The 20636-nt window shown below is 39.8% G+C and overlaps 1 protein-coding gene across 9 annotated transcripts in view; it reads right to left on the bottom strand.

The window, feature by feature from the left end:
* The window catches only part of LOC132480792 (zinc finger protein 160-like), a 138481-nt gene that overhangs the window by 114269 nt on the left and 3576 nt on the right, over positions 1 to 20636 (bottom strand). For 4 of the 9 annotated variants that reach the window (XM_060085238.1, XM_060085239.1, XM_060085241.1 and 1 more), the window contains 3 exons: positions 16561 to 16687; positions 6279 to 6326; positions 1550 to 4426 (listed from right to left, as the gene is read on the bottom strand). The exons of 1 other annotated variant lie outside the window; for it this stretch is intronic. In XM_060085238.1, coding sequence (XP_059941221.1) covers positions 2778 to 4426; positions 6279 to 6326; positions 16561 to 16687 — 1824 coding nt within the window. In that variant the 3' untranslated portion in view covers positions 1550 to 2777. Of the gene's footprint in view, positions 1 to 1549; positions 4427 to 6278; positions 6327 to 9150; positions 9224 to 9381; positions 9494 to 9880; positions 10374 to 16560; positions 16688 to 20636 lie in introns of those variants that run through there. 4 more of the 9 variants (XM_060085242.1, XM_060085243.1, XM_060085240.1 and 1 more) reach the window with 4 other exon arrangements.

Raw genomic sequence — 20636 nt, 5'->3', positions numbered from 1 at the left:
GCCTTGGTCTGGGAAGATCCCACATGCCACAGAGCAACTAAGCCCGTGAGCCACAACTACTGAGCCTGCGCGTCTGGAGCCTGTGCTCCGCAACGGGAGAGGCCGCGACAGTGAGAGGTCCGCGCACCGCGATGAAGAGCGGCCCCCACTCGCCGCAACTGGAGAAAGCCCTTGCACAGGAACGAAGACCTAACACAGCCAAAAATTAATTAATTAATTAATTATTTTAAAAAAGACACATGAATTAACATGATAAATCATGTCACAGTTTTACATTATTTTTGTCCCCCCTTGTTGATAATTCAAATATTGAATTTGATAATTCAAGGTCGTTTTCTCAGGAAACATGGATGTGACTGACCCACACCTAATCAAATTGGACCCCTCATTTTATAGATTCCTTCCCAGAGACTATCATGGAAGACCTGTAATGCAGGCGTAAGATCAAGACTTCAAACTTCAGGTTGAAAGGTATAAATATAATGTAGTCTTTTCAAAAGAACTCCAATAATTACATACTTATACAGAGAAGATATTGGCATACTTCTACATATGCCCTTCTTCTGGTACTATAAACATCATGTCATACGTTTTAACGTATTGTCATTTGCAATGATTCTGCAGCATCCAGTATCTCACATTAACCTTGGACAAATAAGACATTATTCCTAGTATGGATTCTCTGATATGTCACCTGTTGTAAGAATTGCTCAAAAAATTTACTTAATTCAAAAAATTTACCTAACGTGAGGATTCCCCCCCAATATGAGTTCTTTGGTGAACCCTGAGGATGCACTGTTGTGTCAATTTCTTTCCATGTTCAGTAAATATCTATAGTTTCTGACCTGCATGAATGCTCTAATTACAACAAAGGTGTGGATACCTGATGAAAATTTTTACAACATTCATGACATTTGAAACGTTGCTCTTCAAAATACATTCTCTATGTTTCAGAGCATTGATCTCCAGGTACAAGCCTTAGCACACATACTGCTTTGTGTGGTTTCTCTCAAAGATATATATTGAGAAATCTAGTGCATTGTGAGGCCTGGATAAAGCCTCTGCTCATACATTTGAAGGGTTTCTTTTCAATGGACTGTCTGCTGTTAACTAATACTTGAAGTCAAGAAAAGGTTTTGTCACACTCATTTCATTTATAAGGTATCACTCCAGTATGTCCCACCTTGTGATCTCTGGGTAAAAGCCTTGCCACACACATTACATTTGTGTCTTAACTACTGGATCGCCAGGGATGTCCCTAAAGTGTCAATTTTGAATGAAGACCTTTCCACATATATCACATTAGTATGATTTCCCCTCTGTATTTATTACCTGATTTGTAGTACGGGTTGAGATCTCACTAAAGGCTTTCCAACACTCATTACCTTTTAAAGATTTTTCTGCATTATGAATTCTCTGATGAATTGCAAGGTCTGAATTTCAACTATAGACTTTGCCAAATTCATCACATTTATATTGAGTTGGCCAAAAAGTGCCTTCTGTTTTTAAGAAAAAATAAAAGACACATTTTTTTCATTTTCACCAAGAACTTTATTAAACAACATATTCACCCTTTTGTTCCACTACCTTCTGCCATTTTTCAGGAAACTTCATAATTCCAACTTCCCAAAGCTTTTCATCTTTTTGAGCAAAGAACTGTGCCAGGTGCCTTTTACAGTCTTCCAGGGAATTGAAATTTTTTCCATTAAGAGAATTTTGTAAGGACCGAAATAAACAGAAATCCACAGGTGCAATGTCTGGTGAATATGGCGGATGAATTAGAACTTCCCAGCCAAGCTGTAGCAGTTTTTGCCTGGTCATCAAAGAAACATGTGGTCTTGCGTTATCCTGATGGAAGATTATGCGTTTTCTGTCGACTAATTCTGGATGCTATTCATGGAGTGCTGCTTTCAATTGGTCTAACTGGGAGCAGTACTTGTTGGAATTAATCGTTTGGTTTTCTGGAACGAGCTCAAAATAGAGGACTTCCAATCCCACTGTAGACGCAACATCACCTTTGCATGAAGACTAGCCGTCCGTGTGGTTGGTCGTGGTGCACTTCACATGCTCCATGATCACTTCCATTCCACATGATTGTACAGTATCCACTTTTCATCACCCATCACAATTTGTTTTAAGAACAGAACTTTTTATTATGTTTAAGTAGAGAATCGCATGCAGATATACGGTCAAGAAGGTTTTTTTTTTCACTTAACTTATGTGGAACCCAAGCATCAAAGAAATTCACATAACCAAGCTAGTGCAAATGATTTTCAACACTTGATTTGGATATTTTGAGTATGTCGGCTATCTCCCACGTGGTATACCGTTGATTGTTCTCAATTAATGTCTCAATTTGATTGCTATCAACTTCAAATGGTCTACCTGACTGTGGAGCATCACCCAGTGAGGAATCTCCAGCATGAAATTTCGCAAACTACTTTTGACACGTTCGATCAGTCACAGCACCTTCTCCATACACTGCACAAATCTTTTTTTGCGTTTCGGGTGCGTTTTTACCTTTCTTGAAATAATGAAGAGTAATATGCTGAAAATGTTGCTTTTTTCCTTCCATCTTCAATATTAAAATGGCTACACAAAAATTCACCAATTTTGATGTCTTTTTTTAAAATGCACGCTGATATCGCAGCTGTCACATAAAATCTAACAAAATTGTTTGAATGAAGTTAAAGATGACTAAGTGCTCCTAGAGCCATCTTACGGAAAAAACTGAACCTTCTGGGCAGCCCAATATAATTTCTGTCCTGTATGGATTCTCAGGTGTTGAGTGAGGGCTGAGATGTGATAAAAGGTTTTGCCAAACTCATTACATTTGTATCAGTTCTCTCGGTATGAACTTTTTGATGACTTACAAGGTGTGATTTTTCACTAAAGACCTTGGCACACTCATTACATTTGTAAGGATTCTCTCCAGTATGAATTGTCTGGTGTCTTATAAGGTGTGCTTTTCGACTAAAGAACTTACCACACCCAATACACTTGTAAGGTTTCTCTCCCGTATGAATTCTCTGATGTCTTGTTAGGTTACTTTTTCGACTAAAGAGCTTGCCACACTTAATACATTTGTAAGGTTTCTCTCCAGTATGAGTTCCCTTATGACTTTTAAGGTGTGCTTTTCGACTAAAAAACTTACCACACTCAATACATTTATAAGGTTTCTCCCCAGTATGATTTCTCTGATATCTTGCAAGTAATGAATTTTGAGGAAAGACATTTTCACACACATCACATTTATGTAATTTCTCTTCTGTATGGAGAAATTGATGTCTGCCAGGTTTTGAGCTGTAATGAAATATTTTCCCACACTCATTACATTTGTAAGGCTTCTCTCCAGTATGAACTCTCTGATGCTTTCCAAGGTTTGGCTTTTGAGAAAAGAACCTGCCACAGTCATTACATTTGTAAGGTTTCTCTCCAGTATGAATTCTCCGATGACTTTCAAGATTTGAATTTCGATTGAAGACCCTGCTACACACATTACATTTGTAAGACTTCTCTTCATTATGAACTCTCTGATGCTTTGTAAGGTATGCCTTTTGATTAAAGAATTTGCCACACTCATTACATTTATAAGGTTTCTCCCCATTATGATTTCTCTGATATCTTACAAGGAATGAATTTCGAATAAAGACATTTTCACATACATCACATTTATGTAATTTCTCTTCTGTATGGAGAAACTGATGTCTTTCAAGTTCTGAGCTGTAAGGAAAGATTTTCCCACACACATTACATTTGTAAGGTTCCTCTCCAGTATGAGTTCTCTGATGACTTGCAAGGTATGAATTGTGAGTAAAGACTTTTTCACATACATCACATTTATGTACTTTCCCTCCTGTATGGAAGATCTGATGTCTTTTGAGGTACGATCCCTGAAGGAAGGTTTTGCCACACAGATCACATGTGTAAGATCTTTCCCTGTGTGCTTCCTGTTCTTGTGTCACTACTGAAGGATGCATAAAACCACTCGCATATGTATTAGAAATGTTGGTTTGCACACTAGAAGAAGTTCCTTCAAGTGGTGAAAATGAGGCACTACTCCTGATATCTTTGTCCACTTGAATAAATTCATCAATCTTCTCTTCACTTTTAAATATATGCAGTTCAACCCAAAAGCTTAATGCCAGCCTATTTTCAATAGGCTTGATTCCTGCAACACTTCTAACATATTGATCTCCCTTCTCAGTGAGATTTTCGTTATGGGTTATAGGTATTTGTTTGTAATTACTTTCCTCATCTCTCTTCTGAGACACTAAGTCATACATATTTTCTTGAACATCGCTGAGGTAAAAATGTTTCATTTCATTCCTTTCATGTCTTTCTGACATCACTGTTTGGAATACTTCTCCTCTATCAGTATTTGCTTTCAGTTGTAATATCTTGATCACATGCATGTAAGAGATATCTACAAGATATAAAGAACTGTAAGTATCCCATTCATTACAATTCATGAATAAATGTTTCAGGTTAAATAAACCATACTAAACCAAATAATACTTCTATCAGGCAAAGTTATGAACCTCACCAACCATGATATTACAATTTGTAGAAACACAATAGGAATGATTCTTTACTAAAGCTAAAGGCTCATCATAAGTAATTCCAGTAATTTTATGGCACACTTTTAAACAACCTATGACAAAAATACTCACATTGGAAAAACTGCTGTTAGCTATCAAAGTGTAGTTTTCACCCATGATGCCAACCAAAGCACATACCAATTATCAGTAAACATACTGGTAATCTTTACTCGAGAAGAAAAGGATATTAAACTATATATACGTGTGTGTGTATGTGTGTGTGTATATATATGTATATATATTTTCAGAATACTTATTACACATGAATAAATGCTAAAGAACCAAAAATATATTGTAACAATAAATAAACCAAAACTAGCTTATCTAATGAATAATCTAAATGACTGCCACTTTAGAACTGGGAAACAAATATAACAGAAAAAATGAAGAATATGATAACAATTTTTTTTTTTTGACCAGGCCCATGTGGCATGCGGGATCATAGTTCCCCGACCAGGGATCAAACCAGTGCCCCCCGAATTGGGAACAAGATGTCTTAACTGTTAGACACCAGAGAAGTCCCAATAAAACATTTTTTTAAAACAACTAAATATTTCTAAAAACCTCCTATAAAACTATGTACCCATGAAGAAGCATAAAACATCTGTAAGATCACCATCTGGAAATCAAAATTAAATAAATTAATTATCAATAAATGAAACATTCTCCATTTATATGAACAGCCAATAAATAAGCAACTCCCTACATATGCAGGGACCTTAAACATCCAGTTCATTGGCTCTGGCATACATGTAATGAAGAATGAGCAACTTGTAAATTTATTTAATTATGGTCAGATACAATATTGTCGGGAACAAATTGCAAAAATAAGGCATACAAGATATAATGCAGACAAATAATAAAAATAACAGAATAATAATATATCTTTTCAGCCAAAATAACTTGAGTTTTTACTATAAAAAATACACTATTCAAAGCCATCTAACAGTACTTATTCCTTTGAAAAGGCTTGAGGAAAATTATCAAGATTTTTCAAGGAAAGGAAGTAGACTCAGAGGATTATGTACATGAACTCAATAGACAAAGAAACTAGTGAGAGAACCAGGATGTGCATCTGGACTTACAGTGTGAGACAACATATTCTTAAGATGACCCTCAACCCAAGCAGCCCAACAGACTAAAGTACCAAGACAATTTAATGAAAGAATAACTGAAAAACTGGTGCAACTCAAAAGAATATTTATAGTGGGGGGAGAAAAGGGATCTCCATCTGAACTCTACAGGTGTACAGAAATTAGTTCAAAGTTAAAAGTTCTGGCTGTTAGGAAAAAATGCTTCTATTGACAGTTTTTTACAGCCCGTTAATGTGGATAAATGTTTACATACATTTTGGGTGTATCTGTAAAATCAGAATTCTTAGGTGTGATATTGTGATTTATTAAAAATACGGGGCCTCCCTGGTGGCGCAGTGGTTGGGGGTCCGCCTGCCGATGCAGGGGATACGGGTTCGTGCCCCGGTCTGGGAGGATCCCATGTGCCGCGGGGCGGCTGGGCCCGTGAGCCATGGCCGCTGGGCCTGCGCGTCCGGAGCCTGTGCTCCGCAACGGGAGAGGCCACAACAGTGAGAGGCCCACATACCGCAAAAAGAAAAAAAAAAAAAAAAAAAAAAAAAACGGACTCGGTGATTCAGATGAGAAATTCATTACTTCTACTCACAACTTATTTGCCAAAACTGGTCCCTTGGCTTGCCTTGATGGAACAGGGCTGCGAAATTAGATAATGGGCAAAAAGAGTAAGAGACGTTGCACTAAAATCAATATACAGAATAAAAGTAGGAAAAAGAAAATATATTTAACATCAGTAACCAGTGTGAGACCTCGGAGTTTTCTGTTTCCTCCATGTGAACCCCCGACTGCCTTCAGGGGTCATAAAAAAGGGAAAGTCTCTACTACACTCTAGTGACGTTCATTAGGAACTTGTAATTGTCTGTGGGAATTGGTAAATGGGAACAAGGTTTTTCAGAAACATTCTCAGCTCACCAAGTGTGCACTGTCATTGAAACACAGCTGAATTGATGTTGCGGTTCTAGGAGATGGTATGTCAGAATAAAAAACACATCTTAGAGATTGGCTGTGTCCCTCCCACCCAACACTCTTACACTACACTAAGCCCACAGTTCCAGCAGCAGGAAGGCATCAGCAAAGCAATTTGCTGAGGCAAAAGAGTATGTAAGGGGAAAAGCAGTACATGCTCACATCTCAAACATGCAATGCTCTAGGGTAGGAACTAATCCAGTGGCAAAGACACAGAGGAAGGGAGAATAATTGTGAAAAATGAACGGACTTTGTGGAGAAAAATTACAGTTCCTGAGGACCACAACAATCCCTGACTGGTACTACTATAATTTAACCTAAAGTTCACTGATGGTGGTTGTGGATGGTGGTTATCTATGAAGCATGTAATATGATATTAAATTTATCTATAACTTTAAATCTAATTTGCCTGACATAAAAGAGCCCTGACACTATTTTCGTGGTAAAAGAGTAATTGCTATAAAATGTCCATGATATAACGAAAATATTTTTCTAAATAACTCCTATAAAACTATGTGCCCTTGAAGCAGAAAACATTCTGAAATGTTATATCATCTGTAAATCAAAATTAAATATTAATAAATGCAATATTCTCTAGTTATATTAACAGCAAAGTCTGAGCATTTTAAGGATATGATTACATTAGTTAAGAATGTGAACACAAGAAAGAATGCTACTAAACTATTAACTATAAATATACTTTAAACAAAGAAATGTATTGGCTTTAGAATATCAAAAATTCATGCTAACACTCCATGTGATCAAACATTAAAATTAGCCTACCTCTCAAATTACTAGAAATCATACCATTATATTTCTTAACATTAGCTTTGCAAGGAGAAAAATGAAACCAATGAGGAGTGATATCAGCCGGATAGCAGAAAAGTAAACAACAGGCACTCATTAACACATGAGGAACCCAAGTTTAAAACCATATATAAACATACAAGCCTTTGGGAAAACTCTGAAAACGAGTTAATAAGCCATACCACCCAAGCAATTGCCTATCCCGAAAACACTAAACCGAAAAGTGTAGGAAAGTTCATGACAATGTGCTAGCCTTTGACTCCCCAGTTCTTTCTTAAATTGCATTGAGATTGAACTGGAGGAAGCCTCCCAATTTTCAGAGGTGCCTTCAGGAGGAATGATAATAAAAACCACAATGAGAAATTACATCATGCCTCTTTGAATAGCTCTCATTAAAAAGACCAGAGGTAGGGCTTCCCTGGTGGCGCAGTGGTTGAGAGTCCGCCTGCCAATGCAGGGGACACGGGTTCGTGCCCCGGTCCGGGAAGATCTCACATGCCACAGAGCGGCTGGGCCCGTGAGCCATGGCCACTGAGCCTGCACGTCCGGAGCCTGTGCTCCGCAGCAGGAGAGGCCACAACAGTGAGAGGCCCACGTACCACAAAAAAAAAAAAAAAAAAAAAAAAAAAAGACCAGAGGTGACAATTGTTATTGAGAATGGGGATAAAGTGGAATTCTAGTACTTTGAGACATGGGTTTGTGGCACTCCTCAAAAATCAGAAAAAAAACCTGGAAAGGCTTATCAGTCAGGCTCTGTTGATACTTTCTCACATCCATGATGATCACTCCACTACATAGCTTGAAGTGATTTGTACGTAGCAGAAAAATATTACAGGGCTCCCCTGGTGGCGCAGTGGTTAAGAATCCACCTGCCAATGCAGGGGACACAGGTTCAAGCCCTAGCCTGGGAAGATTCTTCATGCCACGGAGCAACTAAGCCCGTGTGCCACAACTACTGAGGCTGCACTTTAGAGCCCGTGAGCCACAACTACCGAACCCGCATGCCACAACTACTGAAGCCTGCACGCCACAACTACTGAAGCCTGTGCACCTACAGCCTGTGCTCCACAACAAGAGAAGCCACCACAATGAGAAGCCTGCACACCACAACAAAGAGTAGCCCCCGCTTGCCGCAACTAGAGAAAAGCCCGTGCGTAGCAATGAAGACCCAACACAGCCAAAAACAAATTAAAAATTTTTTTTAAAAAAGTAATGGCTCAGGGATCTAAACAAGAAGTCAGGGATTGAGACAGATCAATGCAGGTTCTGAGGTGCCACATGGAATCAAAGAGCAGCCAGTGTTTTCCCATCTTCTGATGAGGCTTCCTAAGAATATCAAACGGGGACGGAAACAGGAAATGTTCAGGCATTGGCGACTGGACTGACAACTGAGCATACAGTGGAATCATGTCCTGAAGGAGAGAAGAAAGGGCAAGGGGCCTCCATAAAACAGCCTGCCTCATGCTCCTCAATGACAAGCAACAGCAAGTTCACAGGAGCCAGATGGCGAGTGTCATAGATCATGATAAAAATTGTGCTTTTGTGTCTGTTTGAGCAGCAGACCCACTAGAGGGTGAAAGAATACATTTTACATGTTGAAGGACAGAGCCCTATAACTGTCTGACCAGGGTAGAGTTCCCAAACACTATTAATAATGCGGCTTCCCTTCTGCCTTTCTGAGATCTGACCTGTGTTCACACTTTGATAAATCCCCAAGCTGCATTCATGTCAGTCTCCACAGCCCAGCATTCTGCCTCTTGCTACAATATGGGTAAAAGATTCAGATGATAAACAGAAATTCCTATACCTGAGAAAAAAGAAACATGGTTTGCTGTGGCTTTTCCAGAAATATGGTTCTTTATTCAGCTAAGGATTGAGGACACTACTGAGGGGTCTAGAAAAATATTTCAGAAACTTACCCACTGCTTGCCTCCTTCTGAACAGGGAACAGTTAAAATGCAGAAATCCACGCCCTCTTGCGAGAACACTGGAATCACAACTAACTGCTGGACAATCATCGACAGGAAGACACTGGAACTCACCAGAAAAGATAACCCACATCCAAAGACAAAGGAGAAGCCACAATGAGACGGTAGGAGGGGCGCAATCACAATAAAATCTAATCCCATAACTGCTGGGTGGGTGACCCACAAACTGGAGAACACTTATACCACAGAAGTCCACCCACTGGAGTGAAGGTTCTGAGCCCCATGTCAGGCTTCCGAACCTGGGGGTCCAGCAATGGGAGGAAGAGTTCCCAGAGAATCAGACTTTGAAGCCTAGCAGGATTTGACTGCAGGACTTTGACAGGACTGGGGGAAACAGAGACTCCACTCTTGGAGGGCACACACAAAGTAGTGTGCGCATCGGGACCCAGGGGAAGGAGCAGTGACCCCATAGAGATTGAACGAGACCTACCTGCTAGTGTTGGAGGGTCTCCTGCAGAGGAGGGGGGTGGCTCTGTCTCACCGTGAGGACAAGGACACTGGCAGCAGAAGTTCTGGGAAGTACTCCTTGGCGTGAGCGCTCCCAGAGTCCGCCATTAGCCCCACCAAAGAGCCTGGGTAGGCTCCAGCGTTGGGTCACCTCAGGCCAAACAACCAACAGGGAGGGGACCCAGCCCCACCCATCAACAGACAAGCGGATTAAAGTTTTACTGAGCTCTGCCCACCAGAGCAACAACCAGCTCTACCCACCACCAGTCCCTCCCATCAGGAAACGTGCACAAGCCTCTCAGATAGTGCATCCACCAGAGGGCAGCCAGCAGAAGCAAGAAGAACTACAATCCTGTAGCCTGTGGAACAAAAACCACATTCACAGAAAGACAGACAAGATGAAAAGGCAGAGGGCTATGAACCAGATGAAGGAACAAGATAAAACCCCAGAAAAACAACTAAATGAAGTGCAAATAGGCAACCTGCCAGAAAAAGAATTCAGAATAATGATAGTGAAGATGATCCAGGACCTCGGAAAAAGAATGGAGGCAAAGATCGAGAAGACTCAAGAAATGTTTAACAAAGACCTAGAAGAATTAAAGAACAAACAAACAGATGAACAATACAATGATTGAAACAAAAAATACACTAGAAGGAATCAATAGCAGAATAACTGAGGCAGAAGAACCGATAAGTGACCTGGAAGACAGAATGGTGGAATACACTGCTGCGGAACAGAATAAAGAAAAAAGAATGAAAAGAAATGAAGACAGCCTAAGAGACATCTGGGACAGCATTAAACGCAACAACATTCGCATTATAGGGGTCCCAGAAGGAGAAGAGACAGAGAAAGGACCCGAGAAAATATTTGAAGAGATTATAATCGAAAACTTCCCTAACATGGGAAAGGAAATAGCCACCCAAGTCCAGGAAGCGCAGAGAGTCCATACAGGATAAACCCAAGGAGAAACACGCCGAAACATATAGTAATCAAATTGGCAAAAATTAAAGACAAAGAAAAATTATTGAAAGCAGCAAGGGAAAATGACAAATAACATACAAGGGAACTCCCATAGGTTAACAGCTGATTTCTCAGCAGAAATTCTACAAGCCAGAAGGGAGTGGCATGATATACTTAAAGTGATGAAAGGGAAAAACCTACAACCAAGATTACTCTACCCAGCAAGGATCTCATTCAGATTTGATGGAGAAATCAAAAGCTTTACAGACAAGCAAAAGCTAAGAGAATTCAGCACCACCAAACCAGCTCTACAACAAACGCTAAAGGAACTTCTCTAAGTGGGAAACACAAGAGAAGAAAAGGACCTACAAAAATAAACCCAAAACGATTAAGAAAATGGTCACAGGAACATACATATCGATAATTACCTTAAACGTGAATGGATTAAATGCTCCAACCAAAAGACACAGGCTTGCTGAATGGATACAAAAACAAGACACATATATATATGCTGTCTACAAGAGACCCACTTCAGACCTAGGGACACATACAGACTGAAAGTGAGGGGATGGAAAAAGATATTCCATGCAAATGGCAATCAAAAGAAAGCTGGAGGGGCTTCCCTGGTGGCACAGTGGTTGAGAGTCTGCCTGCCGATGCAGGGGACACGGGTTTGTGCCCTGGTCCAGGAGGATCCCACATGCCGCAGAGCGGCTGGGCCCGTGAGCCATGGCCGCTGAGCCTGCGCATCCGGAGCCTGTGCTCCCAACGGGAGAGGTCACAACAGTGAGAGGCCTGCGTACCGCAAAAAAAAAAAAAAAAAAAAAAAAAGAAAGCTGGAGTAGCAATACTCATATCAGATAAAATAGACTTTAAAATAAAGAATGTTACAAGAGACAAGGAAGGACAATACATACTGATGAAGGGATCAATCCAAGAAGAAGATATAACAATTATAAATATATATGCACCCAACATAGGAGCACCTCAATACATAAGGCAACTGCTAGCATCTATAAAAGAGGAAATCGACAGTGACACAATAATAGTGGGGGACTTTAACACCTCACTTACACCAAGGGACAGATCATCCAAACAGAAAATAAAAGAAGGAAACACAAGCTTTAAATGACACAATAGACCAGAGAGATTTAATTGATATTTATAGGACATTCCATCCAAAAACAGCAGATTACACTTTCTTCTCAAGTGCGCATGGAACATTCTCCAGGATAGATCACATCTTGGGTCACAAATCAAGCCTCAGTAAATTTAAGAAAATTAAAATCATATCAAGCATCTTTTCTGACCACAACGCTATGAGATTAGAAATCAATTACAGGGAAAAAAACATAAAAAACAAAAACACGTGGAGGCTAAACAATACGTTACTAAACAACCAAGTAATCACTGAAGAAATCAAAGAGGAAATCAAAAAATACCTAAAGATAAATGACAATGAAAACACAATGATCCAAAACCTATGGGATGCAGCAAAAGCAGTTCCAAGAGGGAAGTTTATAGCTATACAAGCCTACCTCAACAAACAAGAAAAATCTCAAATAAACAATCTAAACTTACACCTAAAGGAACTAGAGAAAGAAGAACAAACAAAAGCGAAAGTTAGCAGAAGGAAAGAAATCATAAAGATCAGAGCAGAAATAAATGAAATACAAACAAAGAAAATAGCAAAGATCAATAAAACTAAAAGCTGGTTCTTTGAGAAGATAAACAAAATTGATAAAACATTAGCCAATCTCATCAAGAAAAAGAGGGAGAGGACTCAAATCAATAAAGTTAGAAATGAAAAAGGAGAACTTACAACAGACACCGCAGAAATACAAAGCATCCTAAGAGACTACTACAAGCAACACTAAGCCAATAAAATGGACAACCTGGAAGAAATGGACAAATTTTTAGAAAGGTGTAGCCTCCCAAGACTGAACTAGGGAGAAATAGACAATATGAACAGACCAATCACAAGTAATGGAATTGAAACTGTGATTAAAAATCTTCCAAAAAATGAAAGTCCAGGACCAGATGGCTTCACAGGTGAATTCTAACAAATATTTAGAGAAGAGCTAACACCCATCCTTCTCAAACTCTTCCAAAAATTGCAGAGGAAGGAACACTCCCAAACTCATTCTATGAGGCCACCATCACCCTGATACCCAAACCAGACAAAGAAACTACAAAAAAAGAAAATTACAGACCAATATCACTGATGAACATAGATGCAAAAATCCTCAACAAAATACTAGCAAACAGAATCCAGCAACGTATTAAAAGGATCATACACCATGATCAAGTGGGATTTATCCCAGGGATGCAAGGATTCTTCAATACACGCAAATCAATCAATGTGATACACAATATTAACAAATTGAAGAATAAAAACCATATGATCGGGCTTCCCTGGTGGTGCAGTGGTTAAGAATCTGCCTGCCAATGCAGGGGACACGGGTTCGAGCCCTGGTCTGGGAAGATCCCACATGCCGTGGAGCAACTAAGGCCATGTGCCACAACTACTGAGCCTGCGCTCTAGAGCCTGTGAGCCACAACTACTGAGCCCATGTGTCACAACTACTGAAGCCCACATGCCTAGAGCCCATCCTCCACAACAAAAGAAGCCACCACAATGAAGCCTGTGCACCACAAGCAAGAGTAGCCCCTGCTCCTTGCAACTAGAGAAAGCCCACGCACAGCAATGAAGACCCAACACAGCCAATAATAAATACAAATAAAATAATTTTTTTTAAAAACCCACATGATCATCTCAATAGATGCAGAAAAAGCTTTTGACAAAATTCAACACCCATTTATAATAAAAACTCTCCAGAAAGTGGGCATAGAAGGAACCTACCTCAACATAATAAAGGCCATATATGACAAACCCACAGCAAACATCATTCTCAATGGTAAAAAACTGAAAGCATTTCCTCTAAGATCAGGAACAAGACAAGGATGTCCACTCTCACCACTATTATTCAACACAGTTTTGGAAGTCTTCGCCATGGCAATCAGAGAAGAAAAAGAAATAAAAGGAATACAAATTGGAAAAGAAGAAGTAAAACTGTCATTGTTTGCAGATGACATGATACCATACAAAGAGAATCCTAAAGATGCCACCAGAAAACTACTAGGGCTAATCAATGAATTTGGTAAAGTTGCATGATACAATACTAATGCACAGAAATCTCTTGCATTCCTATATACTAATGATGAAAAATCTGAAAGAGAAATTAAGGAAACACTCCCATTTACCATTGCAACAAAAAGAATAAAGTACCTAGGAATAAACCTACCTAGGGAGACTAAAGACCTGTATGCAGAAAAGTATAAGACACTGATGAAAGAAATTAAAGATGATACCAACAGATGAAGAGATATACCATGTTCTTGGATTGGAATACTCAATACTGTGAAAATGACTATACTACCCAAAGCAATCTACAGATTGAATGCAATCCCTATCAAATTACCAATGGCATTTTTTACAGAACTAGAACAAATCGTCTTAAAATTTGTATGAAGACACAAAAGACCCCGAATAGCCAAAGCTGTCCTTTGGGAAAAAATTGGAGCTGGAGGAATCAGACTCCCTGACTTCAGACTGTACTACAAAGCTACAGTAATCAAGACAATATGGTACTGGCACAAAAACAGAAACACAGATCAATGGAACAATATAGAAAGCCCAGAATTAAACCCATGCACCTACGGTCAACTAATCTATGACAAAGGAGGCAAGGATATACAATGGAGAAAAGACAGTCTCTTCAATAACTGGTGCTGGGAAAACTGGACAGCTACATGTAAAAGAATGAAATTAGAACACTCCCTAACACCATACACAAAAAATAAACTCAAAATGGATTTGAGACCTAAATGTAAGACCAGACACTATAAAACTCTTAGAGGAAAACATAGGAAGAACACTCTTTGACATAAATCCCAGCAAGGTCTTTTTTGATCCACCTCCTACAGTAATGGAAATAAAAACAAAAATAGGGCTTCCCTGGTGGTGCAGTGGTTCAGAGTCTGCCTGCCGATGCAGGGGACACGGGTTCGTGCCCCAGTCCGGGAAGATCCCACATGCCGCGGAGCGGCTGGGCCAGTGAACCATGGCCGCAGAGCCTGTGGTCTGCAACGGCAGAGGCCACAACGGTGGGAGGCCCGTGTACCGCAAAAATAATAATAAATAAATAAATAAATAAATAAAAATAAACAAATGGGACCTAATGAAACAAGCTTTTGCACAGCAAAGGGAACCATAAACAAGATGAAAAGACAACCCTCAAAATGGGAGAAAATATTTGCAAACAAATCAATGGACAAAGGATTAATCTCCAAAATATATAAACAGCTCATGCAGCTCAATATTAAAGAAACAAACAACCCAATCCAAAAACGGGCAGAAGACCTAAATAAGACATTTCTCCAAAGAAGACTTACAGATGGCCAAGAAGCACATGAAAAGCTGTTCAACATCACTAATTATTAGAGAAATGCAAATCAAAACTACAATGAGGTATCACCTCACACCAGTTAGAATGGGCATCATCAGAAAATCTACAAGCAACAAATGCTGGAGAGGGTGTGGAGAAAAGGCAACCCTCTTGCACTGTTGGTGGGAATGTCAATTGATACAACCACTGTGAAGAACAGTATGGAGGTTCCTTATAAAACTAAAAGTAGAATTACCATATGACTCAGCAATCCCACTACTGGGCATATACCCAGAGAAAACCGTAATTCAAAAAGACACATGCACCCCAATGTTCATTGCAGCACTATTTACAATAGCCAGGTCATGGAAGCAACCTAAATGCCCACTGATAGACGAATGGATAAAGAAGATGCAGTACATATATACAATGGAATATTACTCAGCCATGAAAAGGAACGAAATAGTCGTGGATGGATCTAGAGACTGTCATACAGAGTGAAGTAAGTCAGAAAGAGAAAAACAAATATCGTATATTAACACATATATGTGGAACCTAGAAAAATGGTATAGATGAACTGGTTTGCAGGACAGAAATTGAGACACAGATGTAGAGAACAAACGTATGGACACCAAGGGGCGAAAGCAGCAGGGGGTGGGGGTGGTGATGTGATGAATTGGGAGATTGGGATTGACATGTATACACTGATATGTATAAAATGGATGACTAGTAAGAACCTGCTGTATAAAAAAATAAATAAAATTAAATTCAAAAAAAAGAAAACGCAGAAATGCAGCTCACTTCCTACAACTCCTAACTCAAAAGTACATGGGTAGAAAACAGGAAAGTGGGTATGTCCAAAATTTCCAATGAACTTTATAAATATGTAAGCTCTAAAACATCTCCTGATGTAGCATGAAGTGGACAGATCATCTGAGGAAAGTTAGGTTTAAACTGATGCTGGGACTTCCCTGGCGGTCTAGTGGTTAACACATCGTGCTTCCAATGCAGGGTTGCAGGGGACGCGGGTTTGAGGCCTGGTCGGGGAACTAAGATCGCACATGCCGTGCTGTTCAGTGAGGCCATAAAGTAGATAACTAAAACTCCTGATGTTGCATCCTGAAGCTTTTCATATCTCGGTCAGCAGGCATTTTAGATCAGTCAAGAAAAACAGGTGCTCCCAAGAGGCACAGAAGGGAAAATGCAAAGATACCCAAGGGCAGATAGCAACATCTAGAGGGAAGTTATCCTCACCCACGGAGATCAGGTTCCTGTAGGTCTCCAACATCACGTCCCTGTATAAGGCCCTCTGGGCAGGGTCCAGGCATTCCCACTCCTCCTCAGTGAATTCTATGGCCACATCCTTGAATGTTAACGGTCCCTGAAATGAAAACACATTTCACCAAGGGGCCCTGAGGAGAGTCCTCATTTTCACACCAAATGACAAGAGAAGGGTAAGGATCAATTCAGTTGAAGTATGTATTCTGACAGATCTATGTAAAGGGATTCAGAGCAAATTGTACGTCTCTAAGTTTTATTTCTTATGCTTTTTCATAAAATTATGATATCTTACAATTAATGTGGATTTTTCATATTTGTGGACAATACATGAAATATAATACATACAAATAAAATTCAATAATTCGTTGTCTATGCAGAAGCATTACACATTATGTTTTAAAAACTGAGTGATATTCAATATCTAGATGAGTTACGGGTATGAACTGTGAGTTCAGAAATGACAAAGGCCACAGTGGCTTTAAACAAAAGTCACAATGAGGGGTGTTGTCTCAGGACATATTTTTGCTTTTTTTTTTATTCATTTGAATATCAGAATTTTTGGCGAGATGAGAAAGTATCAACTCTACTAAGTGGTATTAACATGAAAATAACAGAATATTTTAAGGGAAATCTCAATAAAATAATTATATTCAAAAATATACATACCATTTTTCTCCATTTAAACATACATAAGCAGGCATTAACAAAAGCCATAAAAAGTTTGTTTTTCCTACTAATAAAACATTGATGCAACATTATAAATTTTATTAGTATTATGCATAATTTCCACAGATTAAGAAACAAATTATCACAAAAACAAAGTTAACAATTCCTGGAGAATTAAAAGTCATGACAAATAAGAATATGGAAAAAATATATTGTAATTAAGCAAGAACACTTCACCAAATGATACGATAAGAAGGAAATAAGAAGGAAACACTCAGGACTTCCCTGGTGGTCCAGTGGTTAAGACTCCATGCTTCCACTGCACGGGGCATGGGTTGGATCCGTGGTCGGGGAACTAAGATCCCACATGCCATGAGGTGCGGCCAAAAAAACTTTTTTTTAATTAAAAAACAAAAGAAGAAGAAGGAAACAGTGCATTCTCTCTGAAGTTACAGTGGAGTGAAGGGAGCTGGCCAGGGCTCCTGCCTTTCACCACTGTACAGTGTGCCTGAGCAGGGACCACTAGAGGAAGTAACAGGAGGAAAACAGAGAACAAGAACAAGAAACTCAGAGAGAGTGTGTCAGAGTTGGAACGGTTAACATTCACAAATATAAGGACGTGGAAAGGCGAAAAGTGAAAGGAAAAAAAAATTCCATCCTAATGACAGCAGGGGTGACTACATTATATCAGACGAAATAAAATAAGTACACAAACACGAGACAAAATACATTATATAACAGTAAAAGGGTAAAATTACCAAAAGCTAGAACAATTATAAATATGTATACATCTAACATCATTGCTCGCCCTAAGATGAAGCAAATCTTAACAGAAATAAAGAGAGAAATAGGTAGCACAATATTAGTATCAGATTTCAATATCCTGGGTTTACCTACACATGGAAACAAAAAGATCAATAAGGAAATAAACAGAAGACTTGAAAAGCACTACAGTACAACTGTACCTAACAGACAGGTACAGAACACCCCAACCAACAACAGCAGCAGAAAACACAGCCTTCTCCAACATGCGTAAAACACTCTCCAGGACAGACCACATCTCCCACAAAACAAATCTGAACAAATTAGAGAAGACGGAGATCATAAAGAGTATCTTCCCTAAGCACAAGGAAATAAAACTGCAAATAGAAAGCGGAAGCAAAACAGGAAAATCTGCCAAATGTGGAAATTACACAGCTCATTCTTAAAGAAGCAATCACCAAAGAAGAAATCACAAGGAAAATGTAAGAATACTTGAATGAAAACAAAAAGACTACATACGAAAATTTCTAACAGACAGTGAAAGCGGTACTAAAGGGGAAGTCCACACTGCTAAATGCTTACAACAAAAAGGAGAAAGATGCACACTCCACCCTACTGTTCAAGAAACTACTGAATGTCCCAGACAGAGCCATTGGACACCAAGAAAAAATTCAAAGTTATCCAAACTGAAAAAGAAGTAAAATTATCTTATTTTTAGGTGACAAGTTTCATATGTAGAAATCAAAAAGATTCCAACAGAAAGCTACTACTCCAAAGAGCGGCGTTAGAGAAGTTGCAGCGTAAAAAATGAGCACGCAAAAATCAGTTGCATTTCTTTTATTATTTTTTTTAAACAGTAGTTCTGGGGTTTTTTGTTTGTTTGTTTGTTTGTTTAATATTTGTTGATTTCTTTATTTGGCTGCTCTGGGTCTTAAAGAATGCAAGCTCTTAGTTGCAGCACGCAAACTCTTAGTTGCGGCACGCATGTGGGATCTATTCCCTGACCAGGGATCAAACCCGGGGCCCCTGCAATGGGAGCACTTAACCACTGGACCACTAGGGAAGTCCCCAGTTGCATTTCTATACACAATGAACAATGTCAACAGAAACTTAGAGAACGATCCTATTTTCTAAAGCATCAATGGGATCCAATACAGAGGGAAAAAATGAGCCAAGTAAGTGAAAGACGTGTTCACTGAAAACCACCAAGAGTTCTAAGAGAAATCCATGGAGATACAAATAAATAAAAAGACACTTTGCACTCACGGATTGGAAAAGTTAATAAGTCTAAAAATCACTATATTACCAAGAGAGTTCTATAGATTCAATGGAATCCGAATCAAAATTTCAATGGCAATTTTTGGAGTAATAGAAAAAATAATGCTAAAATTCATAGGCAGTCACAGGGACCCCAAATAGCCAAAATACTCTTGAAAAAGAAGATAGAGGCCATTACTTTTAGATTTCGAAACATATTACAAAGTAATCAAGATGATGTGGTACTGGCATAAACACAGATACAGATACATAAACCAGTGGAGCAGATTAGAAAACTAAGAAATAATCCTTGGTAAATACAAAAATGTGTTGGCAAGGATGCCAAGACTACACAAAGGGGAAAGGACAGTCTCAGTAAGAAATGGTGCTGAGAAAACAGATATCTACTAGCAAAAGAATGAACCTGGTGGGGCTGGACTTCCCTCGTGGTCCAGTGGTTAAGAATCGGTCTTGCAATACAGGGGACGCCAGTTCGATCCCGATCGGAGAACGAAGATCCCACATGCCTCAGGGCAACTAAGCCCGAGTGCCACAACTACAGAGCCCACACTCCACAACTAGAGAGAAGCCAGTGCTACAATTAGAGAGAACCATGTGCACCGCAACGAAGAGGCTGTTTGGCGCAACTAAGACCTGACATAGCCAAAAATATAAATAAATAAATAAACAAACATTTTTTAAAATAACTAAAAAAAAGGGACAAGGGCCTTCCCTGGTGGCGCAGTGGTTGAGAGTCCGCCTGCCGATGCAGGGGACACGGCCCCGGTCTGGGAGGATCCTGCATGCCGCGGAGCGGCTGGGCCCATGGGCCATGGCCGCTGGGCCTGCGCGTCCGGAGCCTGTGCTCCGCAACGGGACAGGCCGCAACAGTGAGAGGCCTGCGTACCGCAAAAAAAAAAAAAAAGGGACTTCCACAGTGGCGCAGTGGTTAAAAACCCGCCTGCCAATGCACGGGACATGGGTTCGAGCCCTGGTCCAGGAAGATCCTACATGCTGCGGAGCAACTAAGCCCGTGTGCCACAACTACTGAGCCTGCGCTCTAGAGCCCACGAGCCACAACTACTGAGCCTGGGTGCCACAACTACTGAAGCTGGTGTGCCTACAGCCATGCTCCGCAACAAGAGAAGCCACCACAATGAGACACCCACGCACCGCAATGAAGAGTAGCCCCCACTTGCCAAAACTAGAGAAAGCCTGCACACAGCAACAAAGACCCAATGCAGCCAAAAATAAATAAATAAATTTATATTAAAAAACAAATAATGAAGTTGGGGACTTCCCTGGTGGTCCAATGGTTAAGACCCTGTGCTCCCAATGCAGGGGGCCAGGTTTGATCCCTGGGC

Source organism: Mesoplodon densirostris, chromosome 19 (assembly GCF_025265405.1).
Source record: "Mesoplodon densirostris isolate mMesDen1 chromosome 19, mMesDen1 primary haplotype, whole genome shotgun sequence".
Taxonomy (NCBI): Eukaryota; Metazoa; Chordata; class Mammalia; order Artiodactyla; family Ziphiidae; genus Mesoplodon; species Mesoplodon densirostris.
The sequence above is the reverse complement of the archived record's forward strand: the minus strand, read 5'-3'. Positions and strand labels throughout refer to the sequence as shown.